We start from the raw sequence: 20,861 nt of genomic DNA, 5'->3' as shown, positions 1-20,861 counted from the left end.
ACTGCAGCTAATGCTATGGTTATCAGCCTCCCTTCCAGCTGATAAGAGGACCTGTAGCGTGTGTTAGCTGTACTGGAAGCCTTCTTTTGCATGACTCTTCAAATAAAAGCTGAACTCTGCCTTCACTATAATGTATTTCTCTTTCTACATTTCTTTCCTTGTCCATCAAATCAATCTTCCAAAAGCCTACTGAACTATATAAAGTCACACTTTTTTGTATAATACTTTTCTGCTATGTTAGTTTCAGTTTGACACAGAGCTGGTTCTCACATAACGCTAAACCAAACAGCAACTTAATACAAATGCATGAGGGGTCCCGGGAGGAGATTATGGTCACTCCACTCCTCCTCCAGTCCTCCTACTGCTATGCTGCTATGAGCTAAGCCATTCTTTTGCTGAGAATAGATAAATAAGGAGAAGTCAGATATGACATAGAAAAATATATGGTAACACACTATCTGGTTATTTATTCCAAAGGTTAATAAATATGGACAATCTTTCTACAAATCTGAGATCCAAACTAATATCTAATAAAATATGTTAACTTTGTTAATAAAGCTCTTTCCCAAATATTGAGCCATTTGAAGATTTGATGAGTAAATACTATTTTCAACATTTAGCAATATTTTCAACATTGCTAATTTACAGGTTATACTTCTACTTTTAGATATTCTAATTATTTTGGGACCTAGATGTAACTGCTATCCCATGATTTAACATGTTAAAATATATTTTTGGTATACTTTAATTTGGGGGCATAGTCAAAATAAATGTAAGAAATCGTTATGAGGCATATGACCCTTCCAACAAATACCAGTTAATATTTGAATAAATAGCACTCAGTTTATGTGGGATCAAGTACTTTTAGAAAAGAAAACATGAGCTCAGTTATTCAGGCTAATGAACTATTAATCATATTCTTTTGAAAATACATGATAGTGCCGCTAAAACTTTATTGAAAAGATTTTTTTGCAAGCATAATACTTATGATACAGAAATTGGTAATTGCTAGGCTGTGACAATCTTGAAACTGCTAGTTTTACATTGAAATATATTGTCCATGGTGGTATTTGATTATTTTGGGCATATGAACATATTGTTATATTGATTGTTACTGTATTTTTGATCACTTAATTCAGAACTAGTGTCTCCTGGTACCATACTAATTTTGTTGATTATTGAAGACTCTAAATTAATACCAGGCATTCTTCAGAATCTTAGGAAATTCTGTCATATAAGAGATTCCCCCCATCAGCTGCAAAACTGTTCCTCTACTGACTATTTTGAGAGAACAATGAGAAGAGATTAGGATTTCATTGCATGGCAGATAGCAATAACGGACAGAGCATGCAATATTAAAACAGCATGTAATATCAATGCATTTTTAACTGATCAGGTATTGACTATGGGCGGAATCCAAATATATTTTAGAAGTACCTTGAGTTGCATTGAAATAGGTGAAACTTGAGAACTGAGGTAGACATGTCAAACTTACTCTAGATTGTGCCACATATGTTCTGTATTATCATTTTGTATTTGTCTCGGTAGCAAATAGGATCATCCATTATCTTGTACAAGAGAGATCTTTTGAATCAACAGGGTTTTCCCCAGGTAGCATGCTGTCACGTGGGTAATAGCGCCATCTAGTGTCCGAAGGCAAGAATGTATTGAAGTCAAGACTTGGGGCATCAAGCCCCTCCCACTCCAGTTCATTCTTGCCTTCGTCCGAGGCTGTTATCTACTGTAGTGTAAGGATTTAAGCTAGTGTAGTGTGGCTGTGATTTTTGTTTTCCCCTCCCTTTCTTTTACTGCCCTGGGGGTGTTTGTTTTCTTAATCCCCCCCCCCCAATTTTTCCTCACTCTGCTCCCTGCCTGAGCTCTAGGTCAGGGACAGAGGAGATGGCTACTGCTGTCTCTGCCCTTGCAGCAGCAGTGCTCCCTTCTCTCCTGGGGCGAGTCGTATACTCACGGCGACGGTTTCGTCCCCCCCCCAGCACTGCAGCTCGCTACTGCGGCCACTCAGAGCTTCCCGGCTCGGGAGTAGAGCTTGCAGAAGTGGCTCTCTCTCTGTGGCTTGCACCTGCAGCCGCCTGGGGCTTGCAGGTTCGGCAGTAGAGCTCGCAGAGGCAGCTGTCTTCTCGGAGGCGGCTCTCTCCGTGGCAGCTGCTTTCTTCACAGCTTGCTACAGTGGCCACTCGGAGCTTACCTGCTCTGGAGTAGAGCTCACGGAGGCGGCTCTTTTTGTGTATTTTCTCTCAGCGGCAGCCGTCGGGAGCTCGTTGGCTGCTGAGACATAGATCATGCAGGTGGCTCGCTCACTCTGGAGCTTGCAGCAGCGGTTCCCTTTCTTTTTTGGCGGGGTAGTTGGATGTTGCTGCTCCCCCCCCCCAGGTGCTTGCCTTTTACCTCTGACAGCCGCTGGTGCTCCTTGTGAGGCAGAACACTGGCTCTCTAACCAGTCGCCATTTTCTTTTGGAACTTCCCGCCTTTTTTTCAGCAGCACTCTAGGCGGGTGCCATTTTGTTTATCGTTTTCCTGCCCTTTTTGTTGCACAGGCATTGGGCTTGCAGCTCTTCCACTTTCCCCCTATACTTTCTCTTTTAGCCAGGGGGGCTTTCTGGCATGACTGAGACTATTTAATAATAATAATAACAGCCCTCTTTCATTTGCCTGCTGGGTCGTCAGAGGACGAATTTGAGGGGTTCCCTAGCCAACCAGCTTTGGATTGTTTGTCTCAACCCATGTCAACGTCTAGAGCTCATATGTCTCACCAATCTGATGAGACCCCTGCAATTTTGCCTCAACAAGGGCAACCACCTCTGCTCCGCCAAGTGCAGACAGGGCCCTCAGATGGCCGCTCTTGCCCCTCTACTGGGGTTACAGTTGACTCTGGAATTTCTCTCACAGTTGCAGGACATACTGGATTTCTTCTCACAAGCGCAGTCACGGTCACAGGTGAATCTATTGCTTCAGCAGAGTGCGCAGCGACAATCTGGCGCTATGGGTCATTGCGGCTGCAATGATGTAGCTACACCACCCTCACCAAACCCATTTGATGTTGCCAGAGGCAGGATTGGCGATGAGATTACCGGTTTGGAGGATCCTTCGTATTTTCTTCAAGCCGAGGGAGACGAGTGGAGCGGTGATTCAGAACTGGAGGAGGATTCCTCCTATCGCTTTTTTGATTCGGCTGACTATCTTCCTCTTGCTCATAGAGTTCTGGACACATTAGGCCTCCAACCTTTACAAACTGAATCTACCACTCCTCCCGTGAAGGGGGCCAAGGTCCTCAAATCTTGCAGACTGGCAGATCACTACCTTCCTGTGCCAGACCCCATCGACAAACTGGCAAGGAGGAATGGGCTCACCCACTGCAGGCACGCCATTTCTCTATCCTCGCCAACAGACTCTATGCCTTGGCTCCGGAGTTCATGATTTGCCTGAACGTCTGGGGGATAGATGATCCGATTTCTGGTTTGGTCTCGAGGTCCCTCCTGCCAAAAGAAGGGGACTCACAGCTGAAGGATCCTTCTGAGCGATGGATAGACTATGCTCTGCGTAAAAATCATGAGGCTACCACCTTTGCTATTCGGGCCTCTGCTGCAGCTTCCATCTTTTCAAGAGCTTCTGTGATGTGGCTGGACAAACACTTAGATGATCCTAATCCAGATCCGGTCAGACTCAGAAAAGGCCTGGTGAAGTTACACAAGGCTGCAGCGTTTGTGGCTGATGCCAACTTAGATGCAACTCAGCTGGGAGTGTGGGCCCTAGCCGCACAGGTGGTCGCTCGGTGTACGCTTTGGCTCACATACTGGGATGCGGATTCTACGGCCAGGGTCAACTTGTTGAGGGTCCTATTCTCAGGCTCGTTACTTTTCAGAGAGGAAGCCCTCCAAGCGGTCTTGGTAGACCCCAAAGATAATCAAAAGCCAGTATTGGCCACATCCAAGAAGGATGATCGCAGGCTGTTCAAACTCTCGCTCCATACTGCTCGTTTCAGCCCTTTCAAGGAGTGCAGCCTGGGGGACGGTGTCCGGATGCAAGATTGGGACCCTGGGAGTTCAGATGATGATGAGGGGGGAGATATTAGTTTCCCAAAGTCACTGGAGAGAGAGAGAACAGAGATAGAGTTATCTGCCGACAGAGACCTTGAGAGCCTGGTAACCAGGGAAACAGACGGCTCTCAGAAGTTTCTCACACCCTCCCCTCTCTCCAGCCCAGAGCAGTCAGAGACGGAAAAAGGAGGGGTTCCAGTTCCCCCTCAAGCGGAGAAAAACCTGCCTGACAGTTTAAACCTTCCCCCTCCTCTTTCCCCCATCCTAGAAGCAGATACGTTAGAAGAAGAGAGGGTCATGCCCCCACCCTCGCCTCGTTCCAGGAGGCGTCTCAAAGTAACAAGGGAAAGAGAAAGGAGGGGTTTAGAACAAGGCGCTTTGAGACGAAGTGAGAGGATTCGCGCCAAAAAAAACCCTTTATAAAGAGTGGGGGGAGCAGAGCGCCCCTGTTCTGTCACCTTTCTCCCATGTTGCAGGTTCTTGTTTGCAGAAGTTGTTCATGCGACGGAGGAGCCTATGTCTGGAAATTACTTCAAGAAAAACTGATTTGCTTTCACCAAGTGAGCTGATTCTTGAGTCCCAACCTGAACACGACAGACGGGGATGCGATTCTTGCTCTACCAAATTCTGCTCCTCCAGGGGATCCTGGCACAAATAGCATTTTCAAGGCAAAGTTCAGAACCAGGGACGTCAAAGTTCCTCGACTTCCTCATATGGTAGGGGAGCTCGTCAGTGCAGACAATACTGTTGATATGTCTGTCAGAGGCAGGTTGCTTCTGTATGCAAACCCACTGGCTGCGTTTGACACAGGTCGCTTGGGTCAGAGATCTCTCACGGTTACGAACTAGAGTTTTGGTTAATCCTTCCGGACAGATTTCTTCCCTCTCCTCTTCCCAGAGCTCGAGACAGGCGATGCGTCATGCTGGAAGCTATGCACATCTCCTCGACATAGCTGCAATAGAGCCAGTACCATTAGCAGAGAGGTTGGAAGGGGTTTACTCTCTCCTGTTTGCAGTTGCCAAGTGAGATCTGTCGTGGAGGGTGGTGTTAGACCTCAAGTTCGTCAACCGTTTCGTGAAATATCGACAATTCAAAATGGAGTCCCTAGCATCCATTATAGAAGCCCTACAGGAAGGGGACTTTCTGGCATCCATTGATCTAAAAGAGGCTTATCTCCACATACCTATCTGCCCTGCTCACAGAAGGTTCCTACGGTTCGCCTTTGGCCCCCATAACTTTCAATACTGGGCAATGCCATTCGGACTCTTGTCGGCCCCAAGAGCATTCACCAAAGTGTTGCTCACCTTAGTGGCTTACCTTCGCTTCCAGGGTGTGTATATCTATCCCTTTTTGGACAATTTGCTGATTTGGATGGGATCCAAGGATCAGGCCCACTATCACATTTACTGTACCCTCGAGGTTCTGCGCACCCACAGTTGGCTAGTCAACATTGACAAAAGTCAACTACAGCCAACTCAGCTACTGCAGCATCTGAGAGCGATATTAGACACCACACAGGCCATGGTCTTCCTGTCACCAGACGTCATTGTAGCCATCAGAAATATGGCACTGCTCCTGTTGTGTCGCTCGAGGGTGGATGTAATGCTTCTGGCAAAGGCTCTGGGGATGTTTGTTTCCACCATTCACATTGTACCGTGGGCTCGGCATCATATTCAACCCCTCCAGTGGGCCTTATTGCCTTCCCAGCGAGACATTGCCACTTCCAACCACCTTGTAATCCACCTGGATCCTGTACTGCGTTTTTTCTTCTGATGGTGAGCAACGCTCCGAAGCCTCAGCAAGGGAACTCTGTTCCAAGAACCAGACAGGACTGTCATAACAACAGATGCCAGTCTGTCTGGCTGGGGAGCCCACTGCAATTTCCACTTTGTTCAGGATGTCTGGTCCAGCTCGGAGGAGAGTCAGAACATCAACTGGCTGGAACTGAGAGCTGTCCACCTCGCCCTTCGACATTTTCAGCAAATATTCCTTTTGGGCCATGTATTGATTCGGACAGACAACACCTGCATGAAATTGCACTTGAACAGGCAAGGGGGAACCAGGTCACATTCCCTCCAGATGGAAGCATCCCAACTCTTCGACTGGGCCGAAATGCATCTGAAATCACTGAGGGCAGAACATCTCAGTGGAGTTTTGAATGTGATGGCTGACTGGCTCAGCAGACAACAAGTGATTCCGGGAGAATGGAAACTTCACCCGGTGGTGTTCGGCCTTCTCCAACGTTGGTTTGGCATCCTCTCAGTGGATCTGTTTGCTTCCAGTCACAATTGCCAGCTGCCCTGGTACTTCTCAAGGTATCTGGAAATGACTGCATAATCTGTAGATGCACTGTTGACACCGTGGCCAGACAGCCTGCTGTAAGCTTTTCCCCTGATACCGCTACTGGGCAGGACGCTGAGAAAGCTGCACCGCGAAAGGGCCAGACTGGTCCTTATAGCCCTGTACTGGCCTCGCTGGCCGTGGTTCTCGGACCTGCTCTCTCTGTCAGTAACAGATCCTTGGAGGCTGCCAGTCAGGCCAGATCTTTTGTCACAGGGTCTGATATGGCACCCGGAACCTGAATGGCTCAGTCTGACAGCTTGGCATTTGAACTGGGACATTTGATTCGCACAGGGCTATCTCAGAAGGTTGTTGATACAATCCTGGCATCTAGAAGGCTGTCAGCATCTCGCATCTACCAGAGTACTTGGTTTACATTTTCCAAATGGTGTGAGTCCGAGGACTTCCAACCCTCTCAGGCTACTGTGCTACAGGTGTTGCAGTTTCTACATAGAGGTCTGAAGATGGGATTTAAAGCAAACACCTTACGTTGCCACACCTCCACCATATCCTCTATTCTCTCTGTTTCATCTCCTGGCATTCCTATGGGCTCACACCCGCTTATCAAACAATATTTGAAGGGAGCTGCTCTACTGTTGCTGGCAATATGTCACCGTTTTCCTTCATGGAGTTTTTCAAAAGTCCTGCAAGTCCTGCAGCATCCTCCCTTTGAGCCCCTTAGATCAGTGTCATTACAAGTGCTGTCCTTCAAGGTCCTGTTCCTGGTGGCAGTCACCTCAGTGAGAAGAGTTTCAGAGTTGGGCGCATTGTCCTCAGCCCACCATCTCTGCATCTTCCATAAGGACTCAGTGGTATCGCGTCTAGACCCGTCCTTTTGCCCCAAAGTCAATTCAACTTTCCACTGTAACCAGGATATTGTTCTTCCCTCGTTCTGCCCGAATCCTGTCCATCCACTAGAGAAGGCCTGGCACTCGCTAGATGTCCGGAGGGCCCTCAAGTCCTACTTGTCTCGAACTCAGGACATAAGATTAATGGATTCATTGTGTGTATCCTTTCACCCACGTACTCTGGGTAAAAAGATTGCTAACTCAACTTTGTCTTGTTGGTTGCTCGCCTGCATTGAGTTGGCCTATGAGTCACTTAAGCTTCCAGTGCCTAGTAAGATAATGGCGCACTTGACTAGGTCAGCAGCCACTATGGCTGCTTTCACAACCAATGCACCTCTTGCAGATATTTGCAGAGCAGCTGTATGGTCTGCTTCATATTCCTTTATAAAACATTATAAGATAGACCATTACGCCTCTGCCGATGCCTCCTTTAGGAGGCGTGTTCTGCAACAAGTTCTTTCTGACAAGTAATCAGTGGGTGGTCCCTCCCTGTTGGGGGCTGCTTTGGTACATCCCACGTGATGGCATGCTACTTGGGGAAAATGGACCATTGGTCTCACCTGAAGGGTGGTTTTCCCAGGTATCATGCCATCACAGCCCTCCCTGTTGGAGGATGTCTGGGTATTTTGTACCACCCTTCATATTATTACTGTTTAAAATTGTACTATATCAGACTGTGTAGTCGAGTCAAGACCTTTCTAGATCTGTTAAAAATGAATGTAGTTGTGTATTATTATTCGGGACAGAGTCTCTATTTTCCTTGCTGCTAGGCCCGTTGGCCTTTTGTACTTTCTCAGATATCTCACTTCGGCCTTGTCACAAATGACGTGAGTGGGAGGGGCTTGATGCCCCAGGTCTTGACTTCAATACATTCTTGCCTTCGGACGCTAGATGGCGCTATTACCCACATGATGGCATGATACCTGGGAAAACCGCCCTTCAGGTGAGACCAATGGTTCGTTTTGATGAAGGTGCAAGGTTGGGGGAGAGCTGGATGACTGGAATTAATTAGTTTACGTAGAGCACAATCCAAATCCATGGTATCTGGCAGAGCCACAACTGTATCTAAAGCTCCACTACTCATGCCAGGGCAGAAGGGAGAACAGGAAACACCTGTATTTTTGCTGCACCAGCTCCAGGCTGATGCAGCAGAGAGGCTTGGATTGGACATGTTTCTGAAACTTGTTAATAGCTGGATAGGCTTAGGATCCAGCAGATCCTTAGTAGGCCCTCCTCCTCCTCCTCCTCCCTGCCTTCCCAGATGTCCCATTTCATAAATATTTGCAGGGTTTCACCTGCGGAATGCTGCCAGCAGTACCATCCACACACCTATGGTTTAGGCAGGTAACGTTGGTAGCCAAAGGGATACCTCCACTTCATCTAGCATCCTCTGCCTTTAATTTTAACACACAATCATAAATTGTTGCATTTTATTCTCAGCTGCTCTCTTTTCCCCATTTCTATGTTCAAGATGAAATGAATGTTGCAGCGGTGGCATATATAATAAATTGCTGTTAACTGTGTAGAAGTACTTCTTATTTTAGGGTTTCTTAGTTATGACTGCTTTCCCTAAACTGGGGGTGCAATCCTAAGTGCAGTTACTGGGATAAGCCCCACTGAATTCACTGGAATTTACTTCCCAGTAAACGTACTTAAGAAATAATTTATGCCTCCAGTACTGAAAAAATCATGAATTTAATATGCAAGTGTAACGAGAGCAATATTATGGAAAAAAGAAGCTGAGGAAATGATTGAAGAATTATAAACCTTTCCAATTTAAAATTGTTAATTATGGAAGCAAGTCACTTAACACTAGCAACTAAAACAAAGGAACAGAAACCTTGCCGCTACCTGCATCTTTATAAAGCTATACCAGGAACTACATAGGAAATGTGGAGAAAAGCATGAGCTTTGTTACAAAGTGTTAAATGTTTCAGTGAAAGCAGGACTTCATATATTTACATAATTTTATTTTCTTGAGTGTGTTCCAAGTAAGGCTATAAAATAGATTTAAAAGTAACACCTGTCTCTATACAGTCAACAACAGGAGCATCATTACTGGCAAATGCTTCACCTTTGACACTCATGACATCACCCCTGTCTGTAACCAATCAGAATGTGGCATCTGCTCCATTGGCTCCTTTTGGGATGCTGGCCGTGCCCTTTCAGTTCCCATTGGAACTACTTGGCTTTGGAACAGATACAGCTGGAGTGCCTAGCACCTTGGGATCTACCTCAGCGGCTTTCTACCACAGCCCAGCTCAGAGTAAGTAAAGCTAGATATTTTTTGTCATCCAAATTTTTTTTAAATTTCCTCCTTCCACATGTATTTGCAAGGAAATGCTTCGCAATTTGTAGGGTTTTTGTTGTTAATGGCTGTTTAAAAATCATGCAAGTAAATGTGTGTGTGTTTGCACAGTATGAGCAATTTTTTTTCTGACTTTCTGGATGATGTGCACTGTGCTAATGTAAATATGAAAAAATCTGTTTATAAAGATGGACAAAACCTTAACGTTCTTCATCCTAGAAAATTGGTGAAGTTGAATACAATAGGTTATGATAGAAAATGATCTTTGCCTTTCATATCAGAACTGCACCTTTTTGTGAAAAGTTTCCCTGCTTCCTAACTGAATGTAGGTTATAGCAGTAGAAATTCTGATTTTTCAGGGTTTTTGGAAGGCTTAGTGCTGATACTGCATGAGTTTTGAATGGATCCTCTTTTGCTACTATAGTCTTAAGTTGCCAGTGCATTTATTTAGCTATATTTCTTTTCAGCTACTAATGGATAACATATCTTGGGAACAAAAGTGCTATCAAATGCGAAGTAGATTGTCTACATCAATTGGCTCTTAATTCTTGTGGTTGTATTTTTTTTCTCACCTATGCTACTTCAGATTTAAAGGGTTTACAGCCTGGAGCTCAGCATGCAACAGCACTGTCTCACACACCTCTGCCTGCACACTTGCAGCAAGCTTATACAGGTAAGGAAATAATTATTTGCTTAGTCAGCTTTTTAAAAGGGCATTTTTCTTATCTTGGCTCAAGTCTTTTGTACTTCTAAAAAGGTCAAAACTGTTGTGGAATCTGTTTTATCAAACTTTCTGTGAGAGCTGTCAGAAACACTAGTACCCAGCAATAGCTTCTGTCTGAGGGCCAGGGAGAATTCTCAGCCTGGAATGAATCTTGGGTTTTCACAGGCTCTCGCAATCTGTCACTACAAAGAAAAAGTAACAAGTGAACTGGGCTATATCATATGGTATTTCTCCCATTACCTGATATGTTTGTAGAAAGAACTGGAGTGTAATATCAGTGAAACAGGGCCATTATATTATGTATCACTGTTGTTTCTGATAGTCAAGTTCTGAGATACTGTAAATACAAGACGGCATACCTGACTTGACTTGGCCTGTAAATATTGGCCTGCTGTGAGTTCTGCCTATACCAGTTTTGAATCTAGTTGTACTATTGGAATTTAAACATAATGTGGCAGTGAGTTCCATAAATGCATTGTATGAAAATAATTTTGTTCTAAAGACTGCCAAGTGGGAATATAACTTTCCATTCTATAATATACAGTTCATGAAGTTAACTTACATAATAAGGCAATTTATCATATGTGAATCCCCCCCTTTCATCTTCAAATTCCAGATGGAGGCCAAAGTAAAGGGGACACTAAGTTACAGAGAAAAACCCAGTGATATCCTGATGAGCAAGGGAGTTAAAGTGGTTCTGCTTTGCTGACGGAGACTGACCAGTTGGGAAAGTGCTTACGTGGACACAGAGCTGCTGTTTCTGTCAATGTTTACATATTCTGATCCCAAGCACTGTGGTGAGGAGAGGAAGAAGAAAAAGAAAAATACTTGATCAAAGAGAGAAGGAAAAGGAGGAAAGTGTTCATGTAAAAATGGTTCATAGTTTGATATCTCCTAAAGAACTCCCAAAGCCTTTTTATCCTTTTTGAGTAGCTCAGAAGCATTGGCCAAATAGGTTCAGTTGTCAAACCTACAGCAGCACAATCCTTCTTTCAGGTTGATATCTGATAGAGGATCTGTGAAAGGAAGCTTAAAATAGACGTCTCCATCCATCATGCAATTGAGGCCATCCATTCTTTCGGCAAACTGGAGTCCCCAGGGACGTCTACAATATATGCTAGTTAGGAGCATTCTGCACAGGTTTGAATAATGTGGCATTTACAGCAGAAATAGTGATTGTGTAGAAACAGAAAGGAAGAAAGTATTTTCTTCACACAAAGCCAAGGCCATTTTGTCCACTATCTCTTTGAAGAGCCTAAAGATTACAGATGTCTTTTTTGGGGGAAGGGGGATCTTTCACCATAGGTAATGTCATTTACCAAGGTAGAATCTCTCTCTCTCTCTCATTCTCTCTCTCTCTCTCTCTCTCTCTCTCTCTCTCTCTCTCTCTCTCTCTCTCTCTCTCTCTCTCTCTCTCTCTCAGATGTTCAAAGAAAGGAAGGGGAAAGTTGGAGGATGTTGTGTAACGATTCTTCCATTTGGCTTCATTAGAACAGATCTTTAAATATCGTCTGAAGGAAGTATTTTTTTGCCCTTAGTCTTGCTGTACTACTTGAGAGTTGCCTTATTTTTCATAATCCATAAATCTCCAGTGTTGATCCTTTGTGAAGATAGTCTTGTCTCTGGTTCTTCTCCTTCTTTTAATAGCTCTAAAAAGACTTGCATTGTATTGATTTCCATTTAACAAGAATTACATGTTGCTTGCTTTACACCATTACACCATCTTGCTTTATCAGTACTGTTCAAAGCCTTCTCCAAAGAGTGGTTGAGGTGCCTTCTGCCTTGGCTGAAAATGCGTATCTCCAGCTCTCCTAATATCTCCATAGCTGGGAAGTATAAAACCTGACCCCCTTGTTGCATGGGGATGCAACTTCTATGCTGACTTTCAGTTTTTGATAGCAATATGTTAGATGTTTGGGAAGCAAATTTAGGATATATTGATCTTGTATTATAGTTCATTATTATTACAGAATGAATATTTGGGTCATAATATTTATCTGTGAAGAAAAATCAAGAAGACATGACACATTTGTGCTGTCAAATCTTTCATGATCTTCTAAAGTAGAAAGAAAAAAAAAACGATTTTCTCTCACAAATCTGATAATATCATGACTAAAATCTTACTGGAAATTTTTGACCAATTCTAGCTCAAACCTGAAAAATCTTAACTAATCTGAAAATGAAGGTCATCCTCTGACAAAGGTATATGTGCATGTAGGAGAACATGTAAAGCTGGAGCTTTCTTTGAAACTTTAACCATGCATTGCGTAAGAGCCAAGCCACACTTTAAGCAGCTTGTGAAGAGCATGAGTGGCTGCAGTAGAAACTTCAGAGAAAATCTTTAGCTCTTCAGAGAGTTCTACCCACATATACGTGGCCAAGATCACACTTGCTGCTACCTTCTCCCAGGCATGTTTTTAGTTTCCAGGAATGTTATTTCATCTTAGAATGCCAGATAGCTTATATTTGCTAATTTAGATTTCTCGCTAATTGTACATGTAAAATATACGTATATTTAAATATACATATATTTAAATAATATATAATATAAACACAGTAACTGAATGTTGGGTTGAGCCCATTAATAAAGAAATTTGCACAACATTGTGGGATAAAAAATAAGCTCAATTAAATCTTGAATTTTACCATATACAAGGTAAATGAAGGGCTTTTCTAAAACCTTTCTTATGTAGTTTGGTAGAAGTAACTAAGTAGCCATACTTAGTTAAAAATATTTTTGGCTGGTTCAGTCTCCAAAGCTTTAGATTCCCATAAACATTAATTAGTTTATTTTCTTCTCTTACTCATTTTGCTTACCCTTAAGATTTAGGTAAAAGCTTCCTTGTTCACCAAGCATATCTTCCATGCATAAACAGGTAAAAGCTTCCAATATCTGAAGGTCTGAGTTTACTCTCCCTTGTAGAAATTTAAAGCCTGCATCGCAAATTAAGAACACTTCCAAATACTTTCCTTTTACAAAACTGTGACTGTCTTGCAAGTGCTGATATGTTGACATGATAAAAACAATTAATGTATTTATAACTTGAGGTAGAAAAATGTATTTGCAAAAAAATAACATCAAATGTGAGTTTATATTGGTTTAACTATAAGGAACTTGGTGAGAATTTGGCATGTGAACCTATCTTTCCAGACCATATTATGAAAATTATATCTTAGAAGGGCAACATTCCTTTCCCTCTTCTGTTCCTTCTGCTAGGTGATGGGAGAAGGTATGGAGGTCAAATATTTTCTGGCAGTCTTAGCTTTTGCTTCCAAACATTTATCACTTATAGAAATATTGCACCAGATAATTAATACATCATTTCATTTGAAGCTCTTCAATATTTTAAATCAAAATCTTAGTTCTTAATTAATTGAAAAATGGAATCTTCCCCCTTGTAACAGAATAGCACAAATTGCCTTCTCCTTGCTCTCAGTATAGCTCATGCATTTTCTGATAATATATCAAATCATTAAATGAATTGATGGGTCAGACTGCACAGCAATTCATCTTCATATACACCCTCATAGCCAAAAAGAAATAAGTTGGGCACATAATATTCAGACCAACTTTCAGAAGCAGCTTAACTGGAGATATTGTGAAACCAGTTAAAATAATGATAGATACTAACTCTGCACAGTGTGTGCATTCAAACAAAAAGTTTGAGATTGGAATGAATCAGCACAGTGACCTCCAGGATTTTTTCTAAAAAGGATATAGAGATGAGATGAATGGTTAGATCTAATGAAGAGGCTAGAAAGGGGTATCGGCAGCATTCCAATGCAAAGTTTAATTTTATGTACTTCCTGCATAGTAAGATTCCATTCAGGGTTTTTTTTTTAAGGAATCTATCTTTAAAGGCCTGTGGGAATTCAAACTGCTCTTGTCCTAACCCCCTCAGTATTCACAAGCAATAAGTCAAAGCTGTCATTCTGGGCAGCTGAGAGGACTAGGAGCTAAAATGGCAAGCTCACTCTTAGCCTCAAATACAAGCAATAATTTTCAAGTACAGGTTTGGAAACTGAATATCCTTTAAATTATGCCTTCTGCTATGTGTTTAACCCTATGGGGACACCTTAGCAACTACTAGATTATCAGGAATTTCTCCGAAATCTAGATAAAGGATTTAGGCATTGATCTGTAAGATGCAGGACTTAAGATGTCTTAACAATACATTGCTCTCCTTCACCCTCATGATAAAAGTTGGTTTAAATTATTCCTTTTTGTTCAGACTTTTATATCTGCTTCTCTCCAGGAAGATGGTTGGGAATGTCATCAAAGTCCCAGGTGTGGGTGCTGTGGGTTTGACATCTGTTTCTGTGAAACTAGAAATGGCTTTTAATTTATCCACTAGTGTAGGCTGTAAGCGCAGTAGGCAAGCAAGATAATGCTTCTTTCTGTTATTAGCTGTCTAATCCAACCTCCACATAGCCTCTCTACTTCATATGAAAGTAAAGATTCTGCCATTCCCAAGCTACCATCAGTTATACAGAACTGTAATCCTCTGACAGATAGTCCCTTAGAACTCTCAACATGTTTGCTGCTACATTCATGGAAAGAATGTTTGGCTATATTTATAATCTAGTTTAAATACCAGTTTTAGAATTGATTGCTCACAGAAAGATTGTCTTGGTTTTTCGGAGTTCATTGGCAACAGATAGTGATTCCTTTTATTTTTTGGACTTTTTAGGATGATAATGCAGGAAAAAAGCAAAACCTGCAATCAAGCTAAACTTTGGAAGGTTTTCACCCAACTATCTTCTTGTGTTGCATAGAATTGCTTGCTTTTTCTATTTTCTAAAACTAAACACAAATGTAGACAACTGATCAACCAGTATTTTATGCAATTATAATTTTATGGCAACATTTAATTTTTTATATATAATTTGGTTCTGTCTCTGAATAGTGTTATCCCTCCAACTTACTTGATTCAGGCCTTTGTCCTTTGGTTAAGTGCCTTTTCTTTGTTTTTGCTCCCAACTTTCCCCACAAAGTATACTCAGAGGTCCTAAAATGCTAGGAGGTATTTGGAAGAACCTTGAACCTGCCAAGATGACTTTATGCTGTTAAAATGACTTTTCCCTTCTGTAATTAGTGTTCAGTGTGTGTAATGTTATAGCTGCTGTACCATGGCATTCATTATTATGTGCTTGCTTTCACACATGGCAGTATTCCCAAGAGTCCTAATGTTCCATATGTTTTCTGTAGCATAAATGTTTACTTACAAAGGTGAGCATAGACACAGGTGAGAGTACAGTAATTAGGTGTATTTGAGCAACTGTAAGGAAGTGGTTAGTAGAAACAGGCTGAGGCATTCTCACTGGAGTTAGGTTGCATATTAAACTAGTATAACAGTGCTAGTTATAGTGATATAAAATTGCATAATCTTGAACTGACACTTGTAAAATGTGGCACAATTCCCTATAAACTATACTGTTCTTAGCAAAAAAAAGTAGCACTGAATAAAATTTCCACATGTTACAGAAATTGTATCAAGAATTAGTATGTATTGCATCAGATTAGCAAAGTCAATTTCAGTTCTGACAGCACAAAAGGTTTTACTGCTGCAGCTAAAAAAAACTGAGTCCTTTTCATATAGCACTACACCTGCCTTAGAAATCTGCTTGTTTGGATCACTAGGCAGCTGTCTGGTGACAATAATGACTGAATCTTCCTACTTAAAGTAGCTGTTTCTTGTGCACAATGAGCTTCCTTGTGCTGCTCAGATATATCTTAAAATCTGTGTCAGAATTAGCCACACAAGGATCTTGCTATTAAGTAGCAAATTTGCCCAATAAAAATACAGCAAAATAGTTTAAAGCAAAGAATCACAGCAAGATTTCACTTGTCAATATTTTTATGAAGCCTACTACGGTAAATGAACTGTGAGACTAGTAAGAATGCAACTTAGCAATCAAACTAAGTAATCATGCATTTAAAAACTTGTTAAATATTTGTACAATTTTAATCTTGATTTTCTTTTAACAATGTGATGTTTAACAAGGTTCTACTATATAATGAAAACAAATCTAAGCTGCATTCTATCTAAATTCTGAATGGATTATTGGGCACTCAATGCTGAATACTGCTATACCTTAAATAATAATTTGTTCAGATGAAGGTGGCTCACTGTGGCTGAGGAAGATGTCATTTATGTAGTGAGTTCGCATATTTCCATTTGCAGTGCAGATATGAGAGGAGACTGTCCTACTTCCAGTCAAAAGGATTTGACCAACTTTAGCAAGGAATGTTTTGATTGGGGCGGGGGGAAGACACTGTCATGCTCTGGTTTGTTCGAAGACACAGTGGTAGTCTAACATTGAATAGTAAGGAATTTAGATCATTTGGAAAGAATGCTTGCTCTAAGCATAGTGTCATTTGGTAATTCAAAGAATCCCCAAATATAATACTTTCTGTGGGTGGTGGAGTTAGGAAAATGTGGTGATACAGAATCAGTGTGACAGTGCATAAATTACCATTATTCTCTAAATCCACTTCTCAGAACCCTGTTGCTCAATTTTGCCTTTGAACAGCTCCAACCAATCTTTTGATAGTTGGAAGACATTTTAGAAGAGCTTTGAGACTAAGCTAAGGAACCAGCTGGACCCACCTGCTCCAGGAAATGCAAGATCCACATTTAGACCATTGTCAGTTCTATTCCCTAATTGGATTGTGTTTTCTTTTCCATAGCAGAAAACCAGGGGTTCTCTAGTTTTATCTTACAATAAATGTTACATTGTGAGCAATTCTTGTGCAAGATAGTGTTTTCGTTCCATGTAACAAATAATTTTCAGAAGCCTTCTCCCATTCCCATTGCAGAGCATTAAGTAGTCTACATTACATTTGATTAATCTTCACCTTATTCAGGACTAAGGATTTTTCATTTGGTGTGCTGACATTTAGCGGTAAAGATAACTGGGTGTGTTCCTGCCCAACATAAACATAAATTGGGAGAAACAAACAAATTCAGAGGAACCTAAATGATAGATATGGCACTCAACATTTATTTAGAGGCAACTGGTTTTCAGCACTGGGGGTGCAGCCTTGGTTTTCATTATTTCTCCTCATTATAAGGCCTTAGTTTGATTTAGAAGGCAGTAAAAGGAACTATGCATATAGCTAGACTTACCGTTCATTAGTACATATACATTTCCCCTGCTGGTGTAATGTTTACCCAAAGAAACATGATAAAGCTTTTTGAATGTGTATACTACAGAATTATTTTTGTAACATGGAAATTAAACTCTAGATAAAAAGCAAAAACACTTTCACCAGATCAAAGCTAGTGTCATGAAAAGATTTATTGGCTTAAGAGTGATATTAAAATCTGATGGGGTTTGACATAATCAGATATGCAGACATGAAACAGGTAACCGTGGGGGGGGGGAACTCCACTACCATCAGCAAATGGAACTTGGTAATACCTCACCTGTACACAGACAAATGTTGGTTGGTCATTTAAACTAGATCATCCTCTAGACCACCTCCTTTAAATGTAAGCTAAGTTGAAATCCTAATACCTTTCTGCCTCCTCTTGCACCTTTCAGTGTTGGACTTCTATGGATTTAAAGATTCAGAAGACTAAATTCTCTGATGTGGCAACTGGTGCACTTTTGCATACATTCTCAGTGTTGGAGGTACATTCTTGCTAGCTAGCAAGCAAAAAGTAATTTCTACATACCTTAAAATAAACTTAACTTCCTCAAAGTGCTGAGCAGTGTTACATTTTTAGCATGATAAACTAGCTCTCTGTCACCTATTTTTTCCACACTCAGACCTGGATATTCTAATTCATGATTAAAACCTTAATGTTGGTATTTTTAGGTCATAAGATGCTTTCTATAACTGAGCATCTGTGTAGTTATAAATATGGAGCATTGAGCAGAAATTCTTCCAAACAAAAAGATAAAAAGCTTTTTCATAATAAAGGGAATCCAACAGTTTCCACATTTAAAAACTAGCAATTTTGTTGTAGTACAAGCTCTCCTGCTGATTCATTTGTGGTTTTCTCTTCAACTTTTAATATTCTGTTGGGGGAAAAGTAAACTTTGAATACCTAGTTCAGCTGCCTATGCGCTTTAATACAAGAGGTTATACAAAATGAGAAAGGAGACTTCCAAATGATTAGCTCTCTATTTGACAAAATTGACATTAAACACAATTACTACAGTTTGTATGCCTCCCCCCCCCAATGTAACAAGTTTCCTTGTTGAGTACTGGTGCTATAATAAACCATGCTTGGCAAACGCATCTGAAGCAGTAATTGTGTTCTGTATATAACCTGGTTCCACATATAGGCTTACCTTACTAGTTAGTTTGGAGTATTTCTGTAACTAAGAGAAAACCTTTGGCTTCATGTAGGGAGAGTACTCTCATAAAACATCACCCATGTGATGATGTACTACATGCAACAAGGAGCTTGAGTAGCCAAACACAGATACTTGGTTACAAGTGCCAACTGCTTTTTGTTACGCTTTTTAGGGAGATGTGTTCTACTGATGTGAAGGATGCTAGAGTTTAAAGAAATGATTTTATCTTTTCCTCCTCTCTCAAACTGAATCTGAACACAATATTTGAATTAACTTTTTGTAATAATCTCAGGACCTGAAAGATTGTAGCATAGTGTGTCTTAAATGATGTACTGTACCAGCCATGAATTTTGTAAATATCCCTGTCACCCTCTTTTTATATTTTTGTTTTTGAAAAAGTATGTGAGGCTCCTCACCAGAACTGGTGCTTGCTTACTTTCCATCTATAACTGGAGTAGGAAAAAGGGAAAGTTGCTGTCAGAAAAAGCCTGCCCCAGTTCTAAATGTACATTCAGGCCTGTTCTGTTTTTGAATTGCAATTTAATTAACTGGGAAGCAAATATGTTTTCTCCTAGCACATCTTATCATGGTTTGGACCTGAAGAATACAATAGTGAACAACATGTATTTGTTCCAGAACCAAAATAGCTTGAGACGTCAGAAGCAAGCGGTTTTCATTGGTGGCTTGTCTGCCTCTGTAGTCCAGGAATTACCTTCCCAGTTTTCACACTTCCAAACAGGGTGCAGATCTTTATTTTCTATTTTTTTGGCAACAGACTTCCTCTAAGAATCCATTTGTAGTTAGCAGATATCTGATCTAACATGGGAGCCTTGTTCAACTGAGTGTAGGTGTACCTGTTCTTAAATATGGCAGGGCCTTCATGAGTGGTTTTTTCCTTTTATATGTGTCATATGTCTGTGCTGTATTAAATAAAGAGGACTGTACATATAAGCCCATCTGTCTTATGCTACTTATTTATTTAAAACCATTAAAACATGCAAGGTTGCTAATATGCATTTTTAGAAACCCAATAAAAATAGACAAATCCGAGATGGAGGAGGAACTAGTACGGACGATGTTGAGTACAATGGCAAGCAAAGAAGTAGGGGCCTGCAGAGCCTCCACAGGAAGAGATATCCTTGGTCTAGACCCACTGGTTGAAAATGCTGTCTCATCATGACAGGGACATATGAAGCAAGGCCTTGGCCAAGGATGCAAGAAAATACTAGAAGATGCACAGCTTAAGCTATCCTGGTCCCAGGCAGGTTAGGACCTTTAAAACTGGTTCTCAAACTTTTCCCTACAGACCACTTGAAAATTGCTGAGGGTCTTGGTGGATTACTTAATTTTTCTGCCTGTTGTAACAATTGTAATGTGCTGTGGTAGATGCTGTATGATTTTTAATTGTATTTTTATTGTTTTTTATTTAGAAATAAATTATATAGAAATTGTAATGCAATATAAGAATAAAAAGAAGCAATAAAATACAATTTAAAATATGACTATTTAATGCAGACATGCCACAGACCCCCTGAATGAAGCTTGTGGTCCATGGACCACAGTTTGGGAACCCCATGCTTTAAATATCAATGCCAGTACTTTGAATCAGTCCTGCAAACTGACTGGAAGCCAATGAGAATGACTTTACACCACTATTAACTGCCTGTGTCAGTTTTCTGTTTGGATTCAATTTTATTTTGTTCTTATTGAGGGTTTTGAATACTGCACAGGGAGCCTCACAATAGCACCTTGCAGTTATTAGACTTGCAGTAGTCTAATCTGGATCTTACTAAGGCATGAACGTCTGTGTTCTGGTCAGACCTCACAAGCGAAGAAGCAGAGCTGGATCCAGAAGCATCACCAGATGGAGAAGTGCACTGTTCCACCGAGGACAGATTGTACATCTACAGCCAGATCACCTTTACCCCAATAAGCAGTACTTTGACACTTCTGTGAGCTGGTCTTAGATGTGTTGAGTACAAAAGATCTTGCCTTATAACAGACTTGGCTTTAGATATCTAATAAGCATGAGACTGAAGCTGGCTCCCATTTCCTTACTTGAACCCAGATGTGTGAACATCCTGAATAAGGAACTGAAGGTAATGTGCTCCTGCACCTAAACTTTGGGTAACCCTACCATACACTTTAATGACTGGAAGTTCATGTTTCAGATGCACAAGTACTCAATACAATATAGTGTGTACCTCCGTTCCCCATTTTGGAATCGGGAACTGTGGATTTTGCCTCCCAAAATAAGCCTTGGTCACTCTAAATGA

At 41.2% G+C, this 20,861-nt stretch overlaps 1 protein-coding gene across 1 annotated transcript in view; it reads left to right on the top strand.

Annotated features, from left to right (window-relative positions):
• UBN2 (ubinuclein 2) overlaps positions 1-11,693 on the top strand; it is a 66,727-nt gene extending 55,034 nt beyond the window's left edge. Inside the window, exons 15-17 of the mRNA XM_061639355.1 lie at positions 9,281-9,509; positions 10,138-10,224; positions 10,892-11,693. Coding sequence (XP_061495339.1) covers positions 9,281-9,509; positions 10,138-10,224; positions 10,892-10,941 — 366 coding nt within the window. The 3' untranslated portion in view covers positions 10,942-11,693. The remainder of the gene's footprint in view (positions 1-9,280; positions 9,510-10,137; positions 10,225-10,891) is intronic.
• The last annotated feature ends 9,168 nt before the right edge of the window (positions 11,694-20,861 follow it).

This window comes from Rhineura floridana, chromosome 8 (assembly GCF_030035675.1).
Source record: "Rhineura floridana isolate rRhiFlo1 chromosome 8, rRhiFlo1.hap2, whole genome shotgun sequence".
NCBI lineage: Eukaryota > Metazoa > Chordata > Lepidosauria > Squamata > Rhineuridae > Rhineura > Rhineura floridana.
The sequence above is the reverse complement of the archived record's forward strand: the minus strand, read 5'-3'. Positions and strand labels throughout refer to the sequence as shown.